Genomic DNA, 26686 nt, shown 5'->3' with positions numbered 1-26686 from the left:
GGCCAAACACAGGCAGGTAGAGCTAGTGTAGATGGGACATGTTGGCTGATGTGGGCAAGTTGGGCCAAAGAGCCTGTTTCCATGCTGTAAGACTCCATAGCTCTATGAGTGCTGGCATTCAGTGACTTGCACAACCACACTTTTTGAATATCAACATTATCAATTTTGCACTATTTGACAAATAATCTACTTTTCTGTTATGTTCTCCAAAGTGAATGACTTTGCATATTTCCAAATTGTCTTTCATCTCAAATATTTTTCCTGCTTAAACAGCCTGTTCATATCTCACAGGGACCTCTTTATACCCTCCTCCCTACTCATCTGGATTGGTATTGGTCGCAAGTTTGCACTTATTATCTTGATGTTTGTTCTTGGATACATTTCTGATGTCAATGGTAATTAGCTGAGACTCTAGCACCTGCAAACAAGCACCTGCATTCGTTACAATTTGGGAAGGAGCTTATTTTCCCACTCTTTGCTTTCAATCTGATAACCAATTTTCTTTGCATGTCAGCATGTTAGCCATTCACTCTAATGTTGTTGACCAGTTTTCTGTGTCTGACTTTATTGAAACTCTTTATTGAAATTTGTATATACTGTACCCCTTATGTATTCAAGATCTCCATTAATTGGTCAGAGTTTACTTTTCATAAATCCATGCTGACTTGGTTCAATCTTATACTTTCAAGATGTTCTATTTTTACATCGTTCATTATAGATTCCTCCTGTGTACCTGTCATTGACTTCAGGTTAATGCTTCAGATATTCCTTGTTTCTTCCCTCCTTAAATTGCACATTTACTACTCTGCACTGGAACGATTCCAGTAACTAAATAACTCTGGCAGTTGATAACCAGAGCAACCACTATCTCTAAAACCATCTTCAAAACTCAGGGATGTAGATTATCAGATCCAAAGAATTGATCAGGTTTCAAGCTCACCACCCTCTTTAGTACTGTTTTTTGACTAATTGGTGGTTCCTGTGGTTACATGGGTTCTCCTGGTCTGTGACACTCTTTCTCTAATCTTTTCCTTTTTCCTTAACTATAAAAGCTTTGGCAATGGATTTTTTTTTCACCTACTCTCACTTGTTAATTCCTGTTAATCAATCCCTTGATGTTCTATAATGCTTCCAATCTTCAGGCCTACTGCTATTTTTGACAACTTTGTATCTTATTTTGATTTTAAATTGTCTTTAATTTCCACAAATGAATTACTTTTACGTTTATGCCTTAACATACCTTAGAACTTTGCTTATGCATTTCTGAGGTAAGAAAGCAAATAATATGTATATTTGATCTGTGAATTGGGGACAACCTGGACTGAAATCCAGCTCCAAATTTTAATTAACCAATTTTGTTTGTGTTTGTGTTGGAAGTGCAGATTCTCTATAACCCCTAGTGACCAAAGGAGTGTGACATGTACTCAATTAACTTCCATTCACCATTAAAGAATATTTGAAGTCTTTCCTCTTGTGCTGATCACAGGGAAACTATCTCTATTGGAATTAAATTACTTCTGTCAGCATTAACCATTGCCAGGTTAAGCAATGTTAAACATTGAAAACGCTGTCTGTATTGCCCATACTTGGCACTTAGATGTCCAATTGCATCAATGTGACATTTTTATTTCCCAAATCAGCCATCCAGTGTCGCTTGTAGGATGGTTAGATGGATACATAAGACATTTTGCAATGAGAAAATAACTCTTGACGCACTTTGAATTCATTGCACCAATAATTGCACTGTAGTGGTTTCACTTACCACTGCAAAGTACAAAGGAAAGCAATTTTAAACTAGGTAAACTTATAAGAAGGCAATCAGGGGACAGGGGAGGAAATGCTGGAACTGTGCTGGACATGACACGGTAGATGATGAGAAAGTGGAATAAAGAATGCTGGAAAAGTCCAGCAGATCAAGTAGCATCTTTGGAGAGAGTAAAACTCAGTTAATGTTAGGGGTTGATATTATATCAGAACTGGTCTGTTTTGACACAAACTGGAAAGGCCAATTGTCTAAAATTGTTGAATTAATGGTGTTGCAAATGTTGTGATATGCCAGGATGCAAGATGAAAATTATGATCATAATTGCAACAGTGGGCCATATGACACTTTAAGCCTAGTCCTCCATCTGCTAAGATGAGCCTCATCCTCTATCTGAAGAATGTCCAGACCCGAAACATCACCTATCCATTTTCTCCAGAGATGCTGCCTGACCTGCTGAGTTACTCCAGCATTTGTGTTTATACTCCATCTGCCAAGGCTGATCTTTTACCTCCATTCTTTTTCCAGCACTGTCCACATCTGCCATGATTCTCTCAATGCCCAGAAACAACCTCTCTCTGTTCTGAATGATCCTAGTGACTGAGCCTCCAGAGGGAAAGAGAATTCCAAAGGTTTATCACTGCCTATGTAAAAAAAAAAATCTCATTTCAGACAAACAGTTGCCCTTATTGTCAAACGGTGCCTTCTGGATCAAGACTCCACAGTCAGGAGAAACCCAGTCCTGCTTCTGGCTTGTCAAGCCCTTTAATTATTTTGTCAGTTTCAATGAAATCTCCTCTCTATCTCCTAAACCTGTAGGTGTACAATCTTAATCTACTCCATCTCAATTTGTAGAGCTGACTTGCCATCCTTGGAACCTGTCCAGTGAATCTTCACTGCACTTCCTCTATGATGTGTACATCCTACCTTGGGTGAGGAGACCAAAAATACAGATTGTTCCCAGGATAGAGTTTCACCAAGGCCCTATACAATTGCAATAATACGTTGTTGTCTGAGAATGGAGCGGCTGGGCTTGTATACTCGAGTTTAGAGGGATGAGAGGGAATCCTATTGAAACATAAGATTATTACGGGTTTGGATACGCTAGAGGCAGGAAACATGTTCCCGATATTGGGGGAGTCCAGAACCAGGGGCCACAGTTTAAAAATAAGGGGTAAGCCATTTAGAATGGATATGAGGAAACACTTTTTCACACAGAGAGTTGTGAGTCTGTGGAATTCTCTGCCTCAGAGGGCGGTGGAGGCCGGTTCTCTGGATACTTTCAAGAGAGGGCTCTTAAAGATAGCGGAGTCAGGGGATATGGGGAGAAGGCAGGAACGGGGTACTGATTGGGGATGATCAGCCATGATCACATTGAATGGCAGTGCTGGCTCGAAGGGCTGAATGGCCTACTCCTGCAATTATTGTCAATTGTTCCATTTGCAAGCAAAGCTCTTGTATTAAAGGGCAACATACCAATTTCCCTACAAAATACTTGAAACACCTGCACGTTGATTTTTAGTAACGTGCACAATCATCCTTTATCTCAACAAATACATATCCAGCTTTTCTGTTGCATGTACCAAAGTGGATGACTTAACATGTTTGCCACATCATGTTCTAGTCACTCACCCTTTCAGCTTGTCCATATTTCCTTAAATCTTTTTTACTCCTTGCTGGACTTAGAATCCAAACAAGTTTATTGTCAACAAGCTTGGAGATATGGCATTTTAACAACTCAGACTAATAATTGATATAGTACATTAATAGATAGGGCCCACACTCCACTCCAGGCAGTATCCGCACTAGACAATCTGCCACCCTGAAAATAAACCATTTATTCGTACTCTTTGTTTTCTGTCCAATAAAGCATTTGCAATCCATGTCAGTGCATTATTTCCCAATCTCCTGAGTTTATATTTGATTTCATTGGAAGCTTATAAGAGTCCAGAAAGTTCAGGATGGGAATATGGTGGAGAATTCTAATAACAGACTCTGGATCACCCAGGTGGACTGATCTTTACATTCTTATGACACCTATTCATGCAACAGCAGCAACTTTCAAGCTGGAAAGGGCACAGAGAAGATTTACGAGGATGTTGCCAGGACCAGAGGGTCTGAGCTATAGGTAGAGGTTGAGTAGGCTGGGGCTCTATTCCCTGGAGCGCAGGAGGATGAGAGGTGATCTTATAGAGGTGTATACAATCATGAGAGGAATAGATCGGGTAGATGCACAGAGCTTCTTGCCCAGAGTAGGTGAATTGAGGACCAGAGGACATAGGTTTAAGTGAAGAGGAAAGGATTTAATAGGAATCTTTGGGGTACCGTTTTCACATAAATGATGGTGGGTGTATGGAACAAGCTGTATGGAGGTAGTTGAGGCACAGACTATCCCAACATTTAAGGATAAGGGGTCACAGTTTAAGGATAAGGGGGAAATCTTTTAGGACCGAGATGAGAAAAACATTTTTCACAGAGTGGTGAATCTTTGGAATTCTCTGCCACAGAAGGTAGTTGAGGCTAGTTCATTAGCTATATTTAAGAAGGAGTTAGATGTGGCCCTTGTGGCTAAAGGGATCAGGGGGTATGGAGAGAAAGCAGGTACAGGATATTATGTTGGATGATCAGCCATAATCATATTGAATGGCGGTGCAGGCTCGAAGGGCCGAATGGCATACTCCTGCACCTAATTTCTATGTTTCTATGTCTATTTAAGAAACAAACAGGTACATGGATAGATACACAAAATTGCTGGGGAAACTCAGCGGGTTCAGCAGCATCTATGGAGCGAAGGAAATAGGCGACGTTTCGGGCCGAAACCCTTCTTCAGACCCGGCCCGAAATGTCGCCTATTTCCTTTGCTCCATAGATGCTGCTGCACCCGCTGAGTTTCCCCAGCAATTTTGTGTACCTTCGATATTCCAGCATCTGCAGTTCCCTTTTGAACAGGTACATGGATAGGACAGGTTTGGAGGAATATGGACCAAACACAGGCAGATGGGACTAGTGTAGCTGGGACATGTTGGCCAGTGTGGGCAAGTTGGGCCGGAGGGCCTGTTTCCACACTGTATGACTATGTAACATGACAAACGAGCTGCAATTTACAAGTATTTCCCATCCTTTGTGAGCCAATGCTAATCTCTGAGATCCATTTTCTCTTAGTCTCCCTCTTCTCACAAGCATAACTTTTTGTTCTCTTCACTACTTCCCTTCTTTGCAAGTTAAAATATACTAATTTCCTAACATTTCCTAGTTCTGACAAAGGATGATTGGCATAAAACATTAACTCTATTTCTCTCACCACAGATCTTGCCTGTCCTGTAGATTTTTGTTCTTCGATGACCCCATTAAAGTTTCCTGAGCAAAATGTAAGGAAACATTGGTAAAGTGAAGTAGATCGCAGCCATCAAAAGTGTTTAAGGGCCTGTCCCACTTGGGCGACCTAATCCGCGAGTTCTGGTGAGTTTGCCCTCGACTCTTGGTCGACACGAGGTTGCAGGAGGTCTTCGTAACACTCCTTCATGCTCGAGAGTGGTCTCCGCGTACTCGAGGCCTCAGTTAGGTCGCGGCGTTTTTTTTTTTATGTTAAAAAATGTCCGCGAGTAAAAAAAGGTCGCCATGGAAAAAATCAATACTTTTTTCACTCGTAAGTTTAGTTGTAGTAGGTCGGCATGTTAGTCGTAGGTAATCAAAGGTAGTTGAAGGTAGTCGTAGATAGTCGTCATCATAGTCGAAGGGAGGTCGAAGGAGATCGAAGGAGGTTGTCTTCACTCTCCACTATTCGGTGTCCAATTTTCCCGAAGTTAGTCGTAGCTAGTCGAAGCTGGTCTTCAACATAGTCGAAGGAGGTCTTCTACATAGTCGAAGGAGTTCTTCAACATGTCATTTTTTCAAACTCTTCTAAACTCGCCAATTAGGTCGCCCGAGTGGGACAGGCCCTTTAAACCCCTCTTCTTTTAGTTTGCTTCTCTCACCCAATGTTTCACATACTTCAAATACCACAACAGGGGCATCATCCCCTATTTTGCAAAGATAAATATAAAACAAAATTGGGAGTTTGCCTACATCCTGTGCCTTCACATATTTGTTAACAGTTTAGTCACGGACACATTTGTAGTTAACCCTTTGCACTTTATGTGTATACAATATAATTTGAATTTTCTTGATTCAATTGATTTTACCGATCATTCTTTCATGCTCTTGCTTTTCTCATTTCTCTTTTAATTTCATCCCAACAGTTCTTGTATTAGTCATAGAGTGATACAGTGTGGAAACAGGCCCTTCGGCCCAACTCAACCACACCGGCCAACAATGTCCTAGCTACATTAGTCCCATTTGCCTGCGCTTGGTCCATATCCCTCCAAACCTGTCCTGTTCATGTACCTGTCTAACTGTTTCTTAAACGATGGGATAGATTCATCTCAACTACCTCTTGTTCCATACACCCACCACTCTTTGTGTGAAAAAGTTACCCCTCGGATTCCTATTAAATCTTTTCCACTTCACTTTGAACCTATGACCTTGGTCCTTGATTCCTACTCTGGGCAAAAGACTATGTATCTACCCGATCTCATGATTTTGTATACTTCTATAAGATCTTCCCTCATCCTCCTGCGCTCCATTGAATAGAGACCCAGCCTACCCAACCTATCCCTCTGGCTCACCCTCTCTAGTCCTGGCACCATCCTCCTATATTCTCCTAGGCTTTTTGCAGTGTTTAATTCTTGGTATGTGACTTCAACTTTCCTTACTTTGCCACACTCCATCTTGTAAGGACCATGTCATTCTGTGACCTTAAACAGTGACAGCCCTGCCATGTTTTTTTGAATGCCCACACTTGCTCTGAACACTTCAAATCACCAACTTGAATGCTTCCCATTTGCTTTGAGTGATTTACAACTACCAGGTTGGTAGTTTTTGCCAAATCACTTTTCAGTCAAGTAAAATTGATCTTATGCCACTTTAAAATGTTTGTTCCTGTTTTTATCTTTGTTCTTTCTCATAACTATGTTAAGACTGACTGGATAACATCACATCTACCGCACTCGCTGATACTCTTTTCAACTACCGTTTCTTTTCCTTTTTCCTCGAACCTAAATCCTTCTCCCTTCCCAGACATCCGGCTTAAACACAACAATCTCTAAATGTAATTAAGGAATTCTCTACCCTTATACCTTTTAAGCTGTTTTACCCAGTTAATGATTAAGTAATTAAAATTCATTTTCATTACTACCCTAGAGTTTTGGGACTTCAAAATTTCTGGCCATGAATTTCCCTTAGATAAGATCCTAGAGAGTTACAACACGGAAATAGTCCACCCTATTCATTGTCCGCGCCAACCATCAAGTAAGCATTTTCACACTAATTGTACGTCAACCCATTGAGTACAATGGTCAAGGCCGATTTACAGTGGCTGATTAATCTAGCAGCCCGTACATTTTTGGGATAAGAAAAAAATCGAACACCCAGAGGAAACGCATGCAGTTACAGAGAACTTGCAAACTCTAAACGCACATGGAGGTCAGGATAGAAGCCAGCTCTCTGGAACTGAGGCAGCAGCTTCACTAGCTGTACCACTGCGTTACTCCAACTTTTGGAAGATGTAATGTATACTCTCGACTGTGAGATGCTCCCTTTTTGTTCTTGAGTTGAACTCATGGTCTCATTTGATGATCATTCCAACATATTCTTTGTCAAACAAAAATAGATTATGTTGTAAGTATTCAGCAAGTCAGGGCAGCATCTGTGGAATCGATACATACAACATTTTAGATTGAAGGCCATTCTTTGTCATAGCTGTGATTGTTCCTTGAGCCAACATTGCTACTGCTTTTGTCCCATCTTGTATGAAATCAGTATGCAGAAACATTAAGCTCCTATTTCCGTCCCCTTTAAGCCACATTTCTGTATTAGCTAAAGCAATACATCTCAGTACATTTATCAATGCTTTCATTTGCTACCTTTATTGTACTACTTGTATTTGGGTGTGTACAAGTGAGCATAAATTATTTTTTTTAACACAATTTTCCAATCTTTGTTTAGCCATCCCATAACTCCATTTTCAGATCTGATTTTCTACCTTCTGAGTATTTGCTCATATCAACATCAGGATATTCAGATTATTGATTTTTCCTGGATATCTTTTTGCAGTAGGTTGAAAATGGGCATAATAATTTCATTATTTGCCCAATGGGGCAGTGTTCAGAACCATTTTCAAATTTCCACCTAATTTGCACAGAACTATTAAGTTGCTGAAAACTGAAACAGAGCCCAGTAACTTGAGAGATATTTTGGTGGCAATGGCTCCTGAGCGGCTAAAAGTGTATTACGATATTATTGTAAGGCAAAAAGGGTCATTGGTTCCCCACAAAAATACCCAGAATGTATTTGTGGTTTTGTGACTTTTTCAGCATTCCGTTGTTACTTGTGACCCAGTACCAACGCACGGGCTGCTGTTTGTTACCGAACATTGAAATTGAAGCCATTGTGAATTTGGCGGTTTAGCTAAAAATATCCTCCTTTGTGGGCAAAATTAGTGCACTCTTTCCTTTTCTGGTTTATTCCTCAGTTTTCCAACATAAATTGGGCAGACTGCATCTGAAAATTGACTTATTTCCCAGCTTGTCTAATTCATACTGGGATTTTCTCTCTCTCCGTTCCCTCGAGCACTTTCTCCTTCAATACAAAATTCCCACTCAGTTCATCTTGACACTCTTTGTCCCCAACCCCATTCAAACTGATTAACTTCTTACATTCTGACCCCAATTTAACCTGGCACTTTTCTCTTTTCACCATGTCTGCAGCTCAGTTCAAGGTGATGCACTTTACCACCCCACCCCCTCCCGTTCCTTTAACTCAAACTGATGGCTTTCCTTCAAGTGTCACATTAGCCTTTTTGACCCTTAGTACTATGCAAAGGTTTCAACTTTTTTCACTTTGGTCAGAGAATAGTTGCACAAAGCTGAAGTTCACTCCTTTTGGGGGTTTAGCGGGATTATCATGCGGAATCCCTACAAAAGATGTGCTGAGTTTGGTTCTCTTTCTGACTGTGGTCATTCTAAGTTACAGGATATGAAAAGTATTTTTTTCTTTAAAACTAAATGATTTTATCAAAATATATTAATTGTGTTATCATTTTGTTATCGTAATCTGACAATTTGTTTATTAGGCCCAAAGGTGAATGAACACTTCAGCTCCACAATAATATTCCATTCAGCTGTCTGCAATTATCAGTATGACAAAAATAATTTGATATAGGTTCATAGAGGTTCTTTATTCACTTTTACCTGTTCCCTCCTCCATCTTCCTTTTGCTTCTGTCAACGTACCAGCTCAATTTTTTAGTACAACACTTTAATTTGTGTTGAGTCTTTTGTTCAGTATTGCAATTTTGTTTGAACAGGAAACTTGGTATTTTGCTCCTTTGTTTCTGCATTTGATAAAGGTTTCACATTTGAACTCTAATCTAATTGGCAACATAAATGTAAGAAAATAATATCATGGCTGATCTACTTCAGTGGCACTTTACTGTGTTCATCCTATATAACTTGATTTTCTTGATCTATGTCTATTGATCTCTTTTATTTTTGAATATCTTTTTTTGAGAATCACACTGATTCACTCCTCACTGGATGAAGAAATTAATTCTCCCATCAATCCTGACTGGCTGATTGCTTTTGTTTTTTGACATTGTGACCCCCATTTTCTAGACATCTCAGCCGGAGGTACCAAGATCCCCATGACACCAAGATGCTGATGTTTCATAAGAACTTTGTATATTTCATAAAGAGAACCTCTCATTCTTCTAAAAGCAAGAGAAATATGGCAGTTGCTTAATTTCTCCTCATGCAACTAATCTCTATCCCAGGAATCAATCTGATGAATGCTTGCAGCATTCCCTCCATCACAAGTATATTCTTGGGTAGATCAGACTTGTACACTGCATTAAGGGCCTGTCTCACATAGGCGATTTTTTTTGGCGACTGCCGGCAACTGTCAAAATCTTAGCAGGCCCCCATCTACGACAAGCTACGACAACCTACCACCTAGTCGACGTCAAGCTACCGACAACCGGCGACCTATTAGGATATCCACCTACGACCACACCCACGACAACCTATGACCACACAGGTAACAACTTACGACAACCAAAGTCAACCTACCTCCACCCGCAACAAGCTATGACAGCGACAACTGAAGACAATTCAGTCGCCAGTTGACGTAGGTAATCGCTAATGGAATTCACCGAAGTCGGCACCCGGGGACAACTAGCGTACCAACTACGACAGCATCTATGACAGAAGAAGACAAGCTACGTCAAGCCCACAGTCGCCAAAATGTTTTGTACATTTCAAAATCCAGCGGCGACCAGAAAAACATTACGACTCTTTAGGCGACTTGAGGAGACTACTCACGACCATACTGGCGTCACCACGCGACCATGTGGCGACAGCCTAGTCGCTGAAAAAAATCGCCTAAATGGGACAGGGGCTTTAGAGATACCTGGGCTCAACCGAATTAGAGGAAGATGCCTCTACTCTTGTACTCGTATTCCATTGTTGTTATAGTGAATATGCTGTTTGCCTTATAGTTTGGTAGTTGTACGACCACGTAAACTTTGCACAAGGACACCAGATCTTCCTGGACACCAACAATATTGAAACGTTTACCAACTTGAAATATTGTGTGTTTTTATTTGTTCTACAAAGTGAATGACTTCACATGTTTCCACCTTAATTCTCTCCTTGCCTATTCATTGACCTATATTTTTCCTTGAGGTACCACATCTATGGTTGAGGATATTATATGTTAAAGGTTTTTAGAATGATAAGCTGAGAATTCCTTTACACTTTCTGCTTGGAAGAGAAAACATTGGCACAAGAAGATATTATGTTCTGTCAATAATGATTTTTTTCAACTAATTTGAATTTTGTCAGCAAAATATAATATATAGTTTATTGTAGCACCTTCACATTTATCTGATCTTGTGTGCCAATAAATCAATAAATAATTACCAAAATTTATCAATTTCTGTCTTTTACATTAAATAAATATTAAAACTAATGTGTCACACAGTTGGTCTATTACTGTAGTAATTCCACAATCAGTGCTGCAAACTAGATATATTTGCAATCAACTGTAAATAGATTTCAGGGTATTTCAATTCTAGGTTTGCCATTCAAATACTGAAGGAACCTGTGCTTTCCCCCCCCAATGAAATAAGTGATTAAGAAATGTAAATGGGCATAATTAAGTTAATGTATGAGCCTTTTTAAAGAATTTACTAAGTTTTCCGAGAGGTTCTGTATACAGCTTATATTTTAGTAGATTTAAATTTAGTGTAATTAAAACAGAAAATACATAATTTTTATTATTTGCTCTGCATGTAAGTGTACAGCAAGTGCAAAATATAATCTGCCGCATATGCTTACAAATTAATTACAAAACATCAACTTTTTGGCAGGTGGAACAGCTATTTACATTTATTTTATGTAGCTGGATTCCCCATTTTAGTGCATATTCAGACCAAACTCTTTGCACTATATCATCATCATTTAATTTCTAGCTGTTATATTTTAGATAATAAAATCTGTATCCATGTTTTTTTCCCTCATGTCTATCCATTCGCTATCATAGGCTCTTACATATATTCTGTTTCCTTCACAAGATCCTGTTTCTTTCATTATTTAAATACTGGCAAAATTAAGAAAATTGATAAGTCTTCACAACTATGGTGACAACATACAGCTCCATTTCGCTTCCTCTTGGGCAATCGCAGAACTATTAGTATTCTTTTCCGTCCAAGCTGCCTATCCGATATTAAGAACTGAATGGACTGAAGCTTTCTCCAGCTTAAATGCAGGGAAAGCTATGCTTTGAGATGCAATTCCATTAAACCACAACAAACTCACACTAAGCTTAGAGGTGGATTGATATTTCACTCTGAATTCAGTTTTCTTTCTTGTATATAATCTAAAAGATTTTTTTTTAATAGATTTAAAAAAATCAGTTTTTTAAAATCTGAGTCTACCCAATCTGAGTCCAGCCTTTCCCTGCCCCACCTACATTAATGCTGTCATTGAGATCTTCATCATTGAGTTGCTAATCTAACATATACACTCCTCGCTAATGACCAGTTACGCCTCCCCCTATCCCAGATATCTGTATGATTCGGAGAATAGATATAGTCTGTGTTATCATCTGAGAGGAAGTTTCTATCACTGCCATCTCATTCTTGCCTAACTCCACTAAGACCTTATTCTCCAGATAATTGAATTCAAGATTCTCAGCCTTGCCTTTAAATCTCTCCACAGCTTTCTTTTTTGTACATCCATAATGAAGTTCAATAGTAAGTCCACTGATATTTGTTCTTATTCTCTACTTCCTCTTATCCACCACCATCTTTTCCATTTTGATCCATTGAACCTCTCCCTGGGATATGTCCCTTTTTAGATATATGCCTTGTTATTTGATTTATTTCCTTTTTTTCCCCCCTTACTCTCACTCAGAATTAATTTTCAATCCTCAAGCTTTGTATGTTCCTTTGCACCCATTCTTAATGTTCCACATCTAATAACAGCCACAGCAAAACTTTAAATTTATATTATCTTTAACAGTAAAGCACCCATAAAGATGTGTTGTTAACATTACTGTGCATAGAAGGCTTCAATTAGACAATAGACAGTAGGTGCAGGAGTAGGCGATGCAGCCCTTTGAGCTAGCACCGCCATTCACTGTGATCATGGCTGATCATCCGCAATCAGTACCCCGTTCCTGCCTTCTCCCCGTATCCCTTGACTCCACTATCTTTAAGAGCTCTATCTTATTCTCTTGAACACATCCAGATAATTGGCCTCCATTGCCTTCTGGGGCAGAGAATTCCACAGATTCACAACTCTCTGGGTTAAAATGTTTTTCCTCATCTCCATTCTAAATGGCCTACCCATTATTCTTAAACTGTGGTCCCTGGTTCTGGACTCTTCCAACATTGGGAACATATTTCCTGCCTCTAGCGTGTCCAATCCCTTAATAATCTTATATGTTTCAATAAGATCCCCTCTGATCCTTTTAAATTCCAGAGTATACAAGCACAGTCGCTCCATTCTATTAACATATGACGGTCCCGCCATCCCGGGAATTAACCTCGTGAACCTATGCTGCACTCCCTCAATAGCAAGAATGTCCTTCCTCAAATTTGGAGACCAAAACGGCACACAATACTCCAGGTGTGGCCTCACTAGGGCCCTGTACAACTGCAGAAGGACTTCTTTGCTCCTATACTCAACTCCGCATGTTATGAGGGCCAACATGCCATTAGCTTTCTTCACTGCCTGCTGTACCTGCATGCTTACTTTCAGTGACTGATGAACAAGGACCCCCAGATCTTGTTGTACTTCCCCTTTTCCCAACTTGACACCAATCAGATAATTGCCTTCCTGTTTTTGCTACCAAAGTGGATAAACCCACATTTATCCACATTACACTGCATCTGCCATGCATCTGCCCACTCACCCAACCTGTCCAAGTCACCCTGCATCCTCATAGCATCCTTCTCACAGTTCACACTGCCACTCTGCTTTGTGTCATCTGCAAATTTGCTAATGTTACTTTTAATCCCTTCATCTAAATCATTAATTAATATTGTAAATAGCTGCGGTACTAGCACCAAGCCTTGTGGTACCCCACTAGTCACTGCCTGCTATTCTGAAAGGGACTTGTTAATCCCTACTCTATTTCCTGTCTGCCAACCAATTTTCTATCCATGTCAGTACCCTACCCCCAATACCATGTGCTCCAATTTTGCCCACTAATCTCCTATGTGGGACCTTATCAAAGGCTTTTTGAAAGTCCAGGTACACTACATCCACTGACTCTCCCTTGTCCATTTCCTGGTTACATCCTCAAATAATTGCAGAAGATTAGTCAAGCATGATTTCCCCTTTGTAAATCCATGCTGACTCAGATCGATCCTGCTACTGCTATCCAAATGTGCCACTATTTCATCTTTTATAATTGACTCCACCATCTTCCCCACCACCGATGTCAGGCTAACTGATCTATAATTCCCTGTTTGCTCTCTCCTGCCTTTCTAAAAAGTGGGATAACATTAGCTTCCCTCCAATCCACATGAACTGATCCTAGCATTTGCTAAATGCTACTTTTATGCTTGACTAATATAGTATTATTGCAAGGATGAATCTAGAGCTTTGTCTGCTGAGCATAAGAAAAGCTTAGGAGTAAAATATTCAGCATACTCCTACTGTGCATCCATACAGGTGTTTCCATGTTGGAAATCACTTAAAAAAACCATTATCTTTGCAATAGTTACACTTGCTCTTATATTAAATAAATTGATTCTCTTAATGCAGGGTCCAGATGCAGATTTTCAACCCAAAACATTGACCATACCCACCCCCCACTTCCCCATAGATGCTGCTCAACCCGCTGAGTTCCTCCAGCAAATTGTTTGTTGCTCAAGGCTCTGTAAATACTTGATGTTCCTGGTATCATTATTTTTGGCAGTTAGCTTGCATTGATTAAGCTCAAGAAGTTACCACACTCGCTTTCCATGCTTGCGAGATTCCCAATTTTTCTTTGGTCAATTGGTGTATGTGTAAAATTCAGAACTCCACGCAACCTAAATGCCATGAGTTTTATATTTTGTACTGCAAACTACTGCCTGTACACTTGCAGAGTGTTGCCGTTCAAAGTGAAAATTGCTGTTACAAAACAAATGATTACATGTTTATATGATTTTGGAATGGTTTTCTAAGCTTGGAATCAATGAAGAAATAGGTGTATGTCTGTTGGGTGGTGGAGGCTGAAGTTGGGAGGGCAGAGAGGACCAAGACTCAGTTGTTGGTTTCTTCTTTCAAATTTCTGTGAAACTACAATACATAATAATTCATCCCCAGTTGAAAGGACAATTTTTTGTTTGTTATACAGTTTTCAGAACATAAGTAGTCTCACAGATTTTTATGCTTTCCTCATGTTTTGAATTTCAATTATTTTTCTTGTTACAGAAACCCAATGGTGAAGCTTGCCCATTGGATGAGAAGTGGCTACGTTTGTATTTTATACAAAGGTTCTGGATCGGGAAGATCTTTTGGGAGACCAAGTGCAGAATCGGTGGCCAACAGGCAATTCTCAAACATTCCATCGCCACCTTTGTGGGTTGTTAACAACATGGCTTCATCCAAATCTTCATTTCATCCTCAAACCTACCACAATTTTTTGGTTTTGGACTTTGAAGCGACATGCGAAAAACAACTGATACACCCACAGGTACATTTGTCTCAGACATTTTCTGTTTTTCCATTCCTTGGAATTAATCCCCAATGTTAACATTAACCATGTACAATAGTGCTTGTGTCAACCATATAATAATAAACTTGTGGAAAGACATGCTGTTGATTCAAGATTCTAAGCTCACAACATCATTAAGCTTCCCATTTCCAAGCTGGAGGTACACAGCTTTGTGTTTTGTGAGAGACATGATCTGATAATTATGACATGATCCACTTTCAGATGTCCTTCGTGTGTCGGAAGTAACTGCAGTTGCTGGTTTATACCGAAGACAGGCAGCATCTCTGGAGAGAAGGAATGGGTGACTTTTCAGGTTGAGACCCTTCTTCAGACCTGCCAGAGTAACTCAGCGGGACAGGCGGCATCTCTGGAGAGAAGGAATAGGTGATGTTTCAGGTCGAAACTCTTCTTCGCGTCACACATTCCTTCTTTCCAGAGATTCTGCCTGACCCGCTGAGTTACTCCAGTATTTTATGTCTGTCTTCAGATGTCCTTGGCTGGCTTTGTAAATATATCATTTTAATATTTACTAATTGCAATAGTGACATCTAGTGGCATGGGATGAACACTGCAGTTGTTTTCTGGAGTTTTTCCATCTTGGATAATTTCTGCAGTGTCAAATGGAATATTGGATAACCATTGGGGAAATGAGAATGTGGTTTGATCTATTAATGACAGGATATGCAAGAGAGGGGGTGTTTTCTAATCTGAATCATTCAGATCAACAAAATAAAATTTATTTAAGTGTTTAAGCAAATGGATGCTCATTAAAAACAATCAAGAATTGTTAATAGAATTTACAATGGAAGACCCTAATAGTGCAATTTATTTTAATAAATATAGTGTTCTTCCATTCCAGACATGTCTACCATGTCATGGCTGGTGACTTTTCTCTGGTAAAAAATGTTTATCAATTGGATAATTATGGTGAATGGGAGATATGGGTGACGCTGTATCTCTTCCCAGATTCAGTCTTGCCTGCTGACTATTTCTCGCATTTTAGGTTTTTCCATTTATATTCCAGCATCTGTAGTTTCTGTCTATTTCATGTGCGATTTTTACCTTTTTCTTCCTGATTGGAAAACATTTAAGCCTATTGAAATATCTGATCAACCTTGTCAATTAATGTAAGCTATATTTCTACAGGCCGCACAGAAGACTTGACATTTATCCTAGTTGGACAGCTTAATAACACTGAACACATGAAGATTTTCTCCCATAAAGACACGGTTTCAGGGGTAAAATTCCACAGGTGTTGGCACCTTGCAACAATGCTTTTCATCAACCTAGAGAGTGAATCTTAATTTGGTTATTTTTTAAAGCTACTTATTTATCTGTAAATAGTTTACTTAAAACTATTACAGCAATATATTCATATTGGTGCATAAATGGATTGAGCTAGTAATAGTTAAAAGTCAATGTTGGTTCCAAAATATTTTCGATTCCTGTCCATGAGAGGAATTGATCAGGGTTTTTTCTGTACAAGGTATTCAAACAATCAGTTTCTATTTGTTCAATATTTCTAAAGGAATTTGACTGAAATATTCAAAAATGAGATATTACATTTCATTAAATGCTGAAGGGGAAAGCTCATAATCACAAATAATTTCTAATAATTATTATTTATCAGATGTAGAATTAAAATCATGTTCAAAGCAAATTTGGAATTCAGCCATGAGCTGAATTTGTGGGCAGGCATACACACTGACTGAATATCTACTTTTCTGCCCCAATTTTTTTGCGAATCTATGATTATTTTCAGAATGAAATTAAAAATGATAACAGTAATTCTTATGGTACACAAATGTTCTTTCCATATGTGTTATTCATGAATTACATTGTATATCACAAAATGTCCAATAAATTTAATCCTCCAGCTATTTTGAAAATATGGAGAATTAATTCCATATTGCTCTCTTAACTGAAATCTTAAAAATAACTGAATAAACATTATTTCTAAGTTGTGGATTTCACTTCTAATTGTCTTGAATCCCCTTAGACATCACGGCCTGGACACCAGGCATCAAGACTCGGTTGTCAAAGTGTAAATCAGCAATTAAAACACAAACACCAAAATGTCAAAGATTACCTAAAGCACAACAGCTGACAAACAAGTCTGGACAAATCAGTGGATAATTTGTAAGCATTGCACTAAAATCTAATTATTTGGCAATTCTTATTTGCAGTTAGCTTCCATTATGCAATAAATTTATCATGCCATAAATTATTTAGAGAAGCCTATAGTGTAAATCAAAAACTGAAATGTATATTTAAAGACAAGTTCCTGTACAACGTTTTATTTGTCCATCAATTTGTTACAATAAGATGTTGAGGTACCATTTCTTAGAAAGGATTTTACTTTAAAGTTTAGGTGGTATTAACTATTATATTTAAAATCTCTGCCAGATCATGTTTGAGAGCTTTTCAAGACACCTTTTCTTCCTTAAGTTTGTGAGTAGGCTCATCAGCCTTGAATTACTCTGAATAATAAGGTATAATATAATAATGCAATGAATCCAGACATTGTAACATGACAAGCAAGTGGAAGATAAAAATATACACAACAACTCCACAAAAATTATAAATTTCAGACTTATTATTTTCACAAATTGGTATGTGTTTCAAGATGGTAAAATTTCCTACTGAAACATTAATAACAATGCTTATTAGATATGGTTCATGATTTCTATTATTTATTTTTTGTGATGTTGTCGTCACTGCCAAGGCAAACAGTTATTGTCCATCCCAACTAAACCATCTCCTGATCAGAATTTGTGTACCCTTTCATTCAAAACAATCTAGCTTTTTTCATGGTAAAGAGATTACTCAATATTATATCTAGTTCAAAATCAGATAGTTTTCTAAATATTTCAAACCAATTGTCAGGAAAGACCAACTGATCCATCAAACATGTCCCACACATTAAATCACAAGATACTGCTTTATATCTGTAATCCACCTCCACCCCCATTCTCTCCCAAGCATATCTTTGCCAGTGATCTGCCCTGAATTCTGTAAGAAATGTATACAGCAGAATGTGAATGGCAAGTTGTAAATATGCATGTGTGATTGCTCAAGTCATTGTTCAAGAAATATACATTAGTGGTGTTCCATTGAGGTTCTGTGATTAGCTGAAGAGCCACAAATTACTCATCTGGGCTGAAAGTAATTCACAGTATGTTAGTCCAAATCATTCTAACTGGTGGTTCTGAAAGGAGCTGCTAGCTGACAGGTCTTGGGTATCCGTACGTATGGATGAGAATTAGTATCTGACATTTGCCAAAAGCTGCATGTTGTTACATTTAACTGCTTTGTTGCTGGACTGCCCACTGTGCCCAGCAGTAGAGCTTTGGCTTCCTAAATGGGGGATTCATTCACTCTTCACATTTGGCTCTCAGCTTATCTCTATATATAACTAAAAATGTTCGTCTTGTGTGTGTGTGTGTGCCAATCTGGCTAACTCCTATCTTCTTCCAAACGCTAGGCCACAGCCTTCCCATTTTCACTCACCCTACTCACATTTCCCCCCTGGTGGAGATAAACATATTCCCGTCGCATTTCCACCTATATTTCCAAAGTTATTAATCATTGAAATTTTATAAAAAGCCAAAACTGCCTTATCGCAGACAGCCTTTTCACAGTGATTATGTCACAATGCCTCTCACAGTGCACCAATCACAATGGGCTCCCACGCTGGCTGCCGACGGCCATAATGACATCACAATGGGACGTTGCCAACGGTAACGAGGTTGCTGCCCCTCTACCAATATGTGAAGGGGCTGCTCATCAAGTTATGGTTGCATTTTGGTCCCACGATCCTGGTGTTTGGGCACAAGGCAGCGGGGGGGGGGGGGGGGGGCGATTGAGGGGGATCTCTTATCGGCCCCCTCACCCCCCCTCCCCCCTGGGTGAACGCAGACGCCACACGCCCCCCCCCCCCAACGGGTCCCACGGTCTATTAACGACATTACTAAAAGTTTGATCTTGACCGCTTCCTGTTCTGTATATTGATTTTAGAAAAAACGCTTCCACTTATGGCTGTGATTTTTGGCCATCTTACTCTGCTGCACAGGACAAGAGGATTTTTCCCATCGATGAAAAATAAAATAGTTATTAGTGTTTAAAAAATGTTGAGATTCTCTCTCCTGAAGGCCACGCCCCTTCCGGAGGGCCGATAAAACCCAGAAGTGTTGAGTGCCTCAGTCAGTCTCTGCAAGATGGGGGAGTGAGTGGGTCACGTCTCTCAGTCTGAGCTGTGAATAACACTGAACACATGTCTACTAAACTGTAGGTACACAAAAATGCTGGAGAAACTCAGGGGGTGCAGCAGCATCTATGGAGCGAAGGAGATAGGTAACGTTTCGGGCCGAAACCCTTCTTCAGACTGATAGGGGGTGGCGGGGAGTAGGAAGGAAAAAGGGAGGAGGAGGAGCCCGAGGGCTGGGGGATGGGAGGAGACAGCTCGAGGGCTAAGGAAGGGGAGGAGACATCAAGGGCTAACAAAATTGGGAGAATTCAATGTTCATGCCCGCCGGATGCAGGCTCCCCAAGCGGAATATGAGGTGCTGTTCCTCCAATTTCCGGTGTTGCTCACTCTGGCAATGGAGGAGACCCAGGACAGAGAGGTCGGATTGGGAATGGGAGGGGGAGTTGAAGTGCTGAGCCACTGGGAGGTCAGGTAGGTTCTTGCGGACCGAGCGGAGGTGTTCGGCGAAACGATCGCCCAACCTCCGCTTAGTCTCATCGATGTAGATCAGCTGACATCTAGAGCAGCGGATGCAGTAGATGAGGTTGGAGGAGATACAGGTGAACCTCTGTCGCACCTGGAACGACTGCTTGGGTCCTTGAATGGAGTCGAGGGGGGAGGTAAAGGGACAGGTGTTGCATTTCTTGCGGTTACAACGGAAAGTGCCCGGGGAGGGGGTGGTATGGGAGGGAAAGGAAGAATTGACAAGGGAGTTGCGGAGGGAGCGGTCTTTGCGGAAGGCAGACATTGGGGGAGATGGGAAGATGTGGCGAGTGGTAGGGTCACGTTGGAGGTGGCGAAAATGACGTAGGATTATCTGTTGTATGTGACGGCTGGTGGGGTGAAAGGTGAGGACTAGGGGGACTCTGCCCTTGTTGCGAGTGCGGGGATGGGGAGAGAGAGCAGTGTAGCGGGGTATGGAAGAGACCCTGGTGCGAGCCTCATCTATGGTGGAGGAGGGGAATCCCCGTTCCCTGAAGAATTAGGACATTTCAGATGTCCTGGTGTGGAACGCCTCATCCTGGGAGCAGATGCGGATTAGGCGGAGGAATTGGGAGTAAGGGATGGAGTCCTTACAGGAGGCAGGGTGGGAAGAAGTGTAGTCCAGATAGCCATGGGAGTCAGTGGGTTTGTAGTGGATGTCGGTCAGGAGTCTATCACCTGCGATGGAGATAGTGAGGTCAAGGAATGGTAGGGAAGTGTCGGAAATAGTCCAGGTGTATTTCAGTGCCGGATGGAAGTTGGTGGTGAAGTGGATGAAGTCAGTCAGTTGTGTGTGGGTGCAGGAGGTGACCCCAAAGCAGTCGTCGATGTAACGGAGGTAGAGGTCGGGGATGGGGCCCTGGTACGTATTGAACAAGGATTGTTCGACGTACCCGACAAAGAGGCAGGCGTAGCTGGGGCCCATGCGTGAGCCCATAGCTACGCCTTGTGTTTGGAAGAAATGGGAGGAGTTAAACGTGAAGTTATTGAGGGTAAGGACCAGCTCCGCTAGGCGGAGGAGAGTGTTAGTGGCTGGGTATAGGTTGCTCCTCTGGTCGAGGAAGAACAGGAGGGCTTTGAGGCCATCCTGGTGGGGGATGGAGGTGTAGAGTGACTGGACATCCATGGTGAAGATGAGGGGGTGAGGGCCTAGAGAATGGAATGCGCAGAGGCGGCGGAGAGTGTCTGAGGTGTCTTGAACATAGGTAGGAAGGGATTTGACCAAGGGCGATAGTATGGAGTCAAGATATGTGGAGATGAGTTCGGTGGGGCACGAACAGGCAGAGACAATGGGTCTACCGGGACAGTCAGGTTTGTGGATTTTGGGGAGAAGGTAAAAACGGGCCGTGCGGGGCTGGGGAACAATGAGGTTGGAGGCTCGGTCGGGCAGGGCGTGGGAGTTGATGAAGCCGGTGATGGTGCTGGAGATGGTGGCCTGGTGCTTGTCAGTGGGGTCATGGTCCAGGGGTAAGTAGGAGGAGGTGTCTGAGAGTTGGCGCGTGGCCTCAGCTTTGTAGAGATCGACGCGCCAGACTACCATGGCACCTCCCTTGTCGGCTGGTTTGATAACCCAATCTGGGTTGTTGCGGAGTGATTCGATGGCAGTGCGTTCAGGGGGGGAGAGATTGCAGTGAGACAGGGGAGTGGAGAAGTTGAGGCGGTTGATGTCGCGACGGCAGTTTTGGATAAAGAGTTCCGAAGCCGGGAGGTCACGAGGGGGGTTCCATGAGGAGGGGGTGCATTGGAGACGGGAAAAGGGGTCATCAATGGGGGGCGAGGACTCCTTCCCGTGGAAGTGCGCTGTGAGGCGGAGGCGACGGTAGAAGAGCTCCAAGTCGTGGTGGGCGCGGAACTCATTGAGGTGGGGACGGAGGGGGACAAAGGTAAATCCTCTGCTGAGGACAGACCATTCGGTGTGGGAGAGGGGGAGGTCGGGGGGGATGGTGAACACTCGGCAGGGATGGGGGTTGGGGCCGGAGGGAGGCAGGTGGGTGGACTGGGGACGAGGTGATGTGTGGTGGTGGGGTGGTGGGGGGGTGGTGGGTGGTCAGGGGATGGGGGGTTGAGAGGGCTGTAATGTGGGTGGGGAAGAGCAGGGGTCACATAGTTAGAGAGGGATGGGGAAGACTCAGTGGAACAGCCACTGAGGTTAGCAAGGCTGGGCAGACTGGCACTAGGACCTCCCGGTGGCTCAGCACTTCAACTCCCCCTCCCATTCCCAATCCGACCTCTCTGTCCTGGGTCTCCTCCATTGCCAGAGTGAGCAACACCGGAAATTGGAGGAACAGCACCTCATATTCCGCTTGGGGAGCCTGCATCCGGCGGGCATGAACATTGAATTCTCCCAATTTTGTTAGCCCTTGATGTCTTCTCCCCTTCCTTAGCTCTCGAGCTGTCTCCTCCCATCCCCCAGCCCTCGGGCTCCTCCTCCTCCCTTTTTCCTTCCTACTCCCCGCCACCCCCTATCAGTCTGAAGAAGGGTTTCGGCCCGAAACGTTACCTATCTCCTTCGCTCCATAGATGCTGCTGCACCCGCTGAGTTTCTCCAGCATTTTTGTGTACCTTCGATTTTCCAGCATCTGCAGTTCCTTCTTGAACACTTTGTCTACTATACTGTGACTGGTTTTACTGACCTGTCAGTGCCCTTAATGTGGTTTGAAAATATAGTTTGGAAATGCTAAAGCTGTGTTGCCTTTGGTTTTCGAAATGCTAAAGCTGTGTTGCTTTTGGTTTTCGAAATGCTAAAGCTGTGTTGCCTTTGGTTTTCGAAATGCTAAAGCTGTGTTGCTTTTGGTTTTCGAAATGCTAAAGCTGTGTTGCCTTTGGTTTTCGAAATGCTAAAGCTGTGTTGCCTAATTAAAGTAGCCTTGCCTAATTAAAGTTGCCTTGCCTTCTATATAATTAAAAGTCTAATCTTGACCACTTCCTGTTTGCACTTTATATGGATTTTAGAAAAAACGCTACCACGTACGGCTGTGATTTTTGGCCATCTTACTTAGTCCCCCTCCGCTCATCAGGTGTTGTGGAATTTTCCCATCAATGAAAAATAAAAGAGTTATTAGTGTTTAAAAAATGTTGAGATTGTAAATCTGCTCGCAACATTATTGCTATCCAAGTACACTTAGTCCTGCTAGCTCTAACAGGTAGGTGTAAATGCATTTTTTTAAATGTCACAGCACACTGATTTTTCTTTTTTGAAGTCTGCAGTCTCCTATGTCTCCGAAACAGTGAGTTGAATGGGCAGCTAACCCAAATGAAAAGGCAAATTCCCACCTTTCGTTAAATATGAAATGACAACACCACAGTATGGTAACTTTGAAATGTGTTATTTTATGAAGAATAATTGTCCATCTTATTTTCAGTATATTAATTTTTTCATAACTTAGATCATTGAAACTCAATTAGATTACATTTTCTTAATTAATCCAATGTATTTACTTTGCAGATATAACCTGTTTGTTAATACTTTATTTCTGACCATTGTTCTCGAGTAACAAACTAATCTGTATTTGCACAGTACTTGTACATCTTAGCAATGAGTTGGGATGAAAGCATCCTGATGGTCACTGTTTGAGGGAAAAGAATAGCATTCCATGAATCATATTAAACATAGTTTTTAATTATTTTCATGTCAATTTGCTTAGGCTAGACATCTCATGTTCCTTTGTAGTGGACTATCAGAAGAAGGGTTCTGACCTGAAACATCACCTATTATTTTCTCCAAAGATGCTGCCTGACCTGCTGAGTTGCTCCAGCACTTTGTATCTATTCTCACGTTCCTTTCTTTTTTTGTGTGTATCCTTGTAAATAACAATTTTCAGATAGCTTGAATATTGTTGGTTCTGCTGTTATTTCCTATTCATCATAATTTGTCAATTGCTTATTTGTTCATTGGTTGGAATATATTTTGCTGTCGACCCATGGAACATGAAGGTCAGACTAGTTGAGCTTTCCTGTTGGCTCATTTGTGTGTGCCAGGAAAAAGCTAAGTCACAGAGACCACAAAGGCTGGATGTTCAATTGGTTTTCTTTGGTCCATTATAATTGACCTCGTATAGTTATGAGTAAAGGAGGTAAACATTGTTCCATTTATAAGTACCATCGAACAATTTAAATTCAAAATGTATATTAAAAAGACCTTAATTTCAGCTGTGATATCCAGACATACCTTCCACATGTTTACTATGGGAGGTGGGTCATTGGTTGTAAAGAGATCTCACCATGACAGCATGGGCCCCTGCCTCTTGACAGGGTCTATGAGCTGCAGGCAGCTGTTCACAGATACCTTCATTTTTGGAGATGCTTTGCATCATGGCAGTTATTAATACAAATTACCTTTGTGTATTTTTACATATGAAAACAGTGACTGGGATGTGGGAGAGCACCTTATTCATGCACAGCTCATGACTTTCAGCATAAACCACGTATAATTTTATTAAATATCATTTGCAAAGATCAAAAATTGCACATTTAGATCAATTTTTTGTTCCCTTCATTCCAGCTGGAAAAAAAAATCCATAATGTACAACACTATTTTACATCATGGATTAATTAAAAGGCAACTGGGAAAAACTGCACAAATCATGGCAGAGAATGTGTGTGCAATGAGGAAAAATAAGAAAGTACCCCGGTAAATAAGTAAATGGATACAAGATACACCATTGGAATGGGAAGTGCAAGGAAATAATATTGTGGAGCTGAGAAGAGTTTGACTGGAGGCCCAGAGGCCATCAGCTTCCATAACCAGCCACTTGAAGATACAATCTTTAAACCACATCCACTGCCCTGCATCCTTCAGCAAATAAATGATTGGCTCCCATATGAAAGGAAAGGCAGAAAGAAAATACATGAATATTCTTTGAAGATATTAAAGGGCACTGACACCCATTTTTACTTTTCCTTCATTTGGTCTTCTTTCAGATAGTTGCTCTTTTTCCCCCTCACCTAACCCCAACTGCTGCCCCACACTTTCAATTCCTACATCCAAGCCTTCCCCAGTCACTATTTTCTCCCCTGCAATTGTCTGCTGAGCCCAAGACAATCAAATGTTTAGATCACCAATTCTGTCTTTGGGAGTGTTTTCAGCACCCAGTAGATTTCTGTGTCTAATCTCTCATTTGGCAACCTCCAAAACATAGCTTTTCATATTTGCTAATGACTCTTGATGTGAAACTTTATCAAATGCATTTTGAGATGTCAACATCGAAATGTGCCTGCTAATGCAGCGTATTAGTAATCTCCACAAAAAAGGGTGAGATTAATCAAACATAACACAACCTTCACAAAATCATATTGATTCACTTTAATCAGTTGATATTTGTCCAAATGTTTGTTCTTTTCCTGATAATATATTTTAATACCACCCACATAACTAATGCTCAACTCATATTTGTGGTTTCCTGGTTTCTCCTATCTCTCCCTAAAGCACAATTCTAGAATCGGCCGTGATTTGGGAAGTTATGATTGATGCACCATCAGTTCCCTCACCCATATATTTTCTATCCTTGGTGCAAACCAACAAGTCTATGAGATTTGTCTATCTTATGTTCCGTTATTGTCTATATTTCTTTTTTAATCTTGTATAAGATCCTTTGGGTTCCAACTCTTGAATATATTTACATTTCTGTGCACTGCTCAAGTCCCAGCAAGTCCACAGCCTTGCCTTAAGTTAGTACTTCTCAGATAGTCTAAAGAATGTAGAGAAACTAAATTTGATTTCATAACAATAATTGCCAAGATCTAAATACATGAATCTAATAAATATCTAATTCTTTATATGATCGTCTGTGAGCAAAGAAATTTATCTGATGGTTTATCATTTCTTTTCTCTTCTACTCCAGGAAATTATTGAATTCCCAATCCTAAAGTTACATGGCAGGACCATGGAGATTGAATCTATTTTTCATACGTATGTTCAACCAGTTGTACATCCAATGCTGACACCATTTTGCACAGAGGTATGGATAAAATAACCAGGTGTTTTTACCTTATGAATTTTATCTAAATTAGTGTAAAATATATTTTGAAGATATTCTAAAGCTTAATGTTCTTATACATTTAGCCTTACATTGTCAAATATTGCATTTTGTGGCTAACATTCAGTTGATTAATAGATGTTGATTTTTTTCTAATTTAATTTGGGATTGAGGAGGTCAATCATATTACACATTTATATGAAATATTCCAAATGAACGTTGAACAGTGAGAAAGAGCCTGTGAGCACCACATATGTTGGGGTGTTTGCTGAGATAATCTAAATGATCTTAAATGATGGTTTAGTGATCTCTGGTCACAATGTGTTAATTGCTGCGGTAACCCTTTGGAATAAAATGTTTAATTCACATTGCAGGACCTTTAGATTGGCTGTTTGATCAGTTGATATGTGTGAATCAATGGAATTTTGGCCCTCTGGAGACTGGTGTTAAATTGATAAATAATTAGTAAGGTTAGTCTGAGAATTGATGCAACACCCTCTAAAGGAGTTTACTGGATATACATTAAGTTGCTGTGTCCAGCAATCATTGGAATTTTTAACTTTTTAAAAAATTTGACTTTTTAGTAGTTAACTTATAAAGAATACAGTAAACTTTGCAAGTTTTATTTTCTATTTTTGGCAATAGCTGTGAAATTTGTGCCTATATATATAGTATTTCCCGGCAATGAAGACACTAGTTTTTACCCTAAAATTTTGCCCGAAAATTTACCTGCGATTTGGAGGCTGAAGGTTAGATTGTTAGCCAAGAAAGATAGATTTGTCTATCCCTCAGTACAGCGGCTGTAAAAGGGCAGCACCGCTGGGGGAAGAGAGTTCCTTCCACAGCGTGTGGAGAGTCTGGCCTGGGTCAGCATGGCTGGGCTGCCAGGGTTACAGTTGCGGGGAGTGCAGGAGCG

General features: G+C 40.8%; 1 protein-coding gene and 1 long non-coding RNA gene across 2 annotated transcripts in view; one reads left to right on the top strand and one right to left on the bottom strand.

Moving 5' to 3' along the window:
* eri3 (ERI1 exoribonuclease family member 3) overlaps positions 1–26686 on the top strand; it is a 298681-nt gene that overhangs the window by 12076 nt on the left and 259919 nt on the right. The window contains exons 2-3 of the mRNA XM_033028710.1: positions 14784–15045; positions 25636–25752. Coding sequence (XP_032884601.1) covers positions 14791–15045; positions 25636–25752 — 372 coding nt within the window. The 5' untranslated portion in view covers positions 14784–14790. The remainder of the gene's footprint in view (positions 1–14783; positions 15046–25635; positions 25753–26686) is intronic.
* LOC116977864 lies at positions 1841–26686 on the bottom strand. The gene is made up of 4 exons (XR_004413316.1): positions 26566–26686; positions 21084–21090; positions 16772–16774; positions 1841–1851 (listed from the first exon to the last, which is right to left on the bottom strand). It is a non-coding gene; the product is annotated as an uncharacterized LOC116977864 (long non-coding RNA).

Source organism: Amblyraja radiata, chromosome 10, assembly GCF_010909765.2.
Source record: "Amblyraja radiata isolate CabotCenter1 chromosome 10, sAmbRad1.1.pri, whole genome shotgun sequence".
Classification (NCBI taxonomy): Eukaryota; Metazoa; Chordata; class Chondrichthyes; order Rajiformes; family Rajidae; genus Amblyraja; species Amblyraja radiata.
The sequence above is the reverse complement of the archived record's forward strand: the minus strand, read 5'-3'. Positions and strand labels throughout refer to the sequence as shown.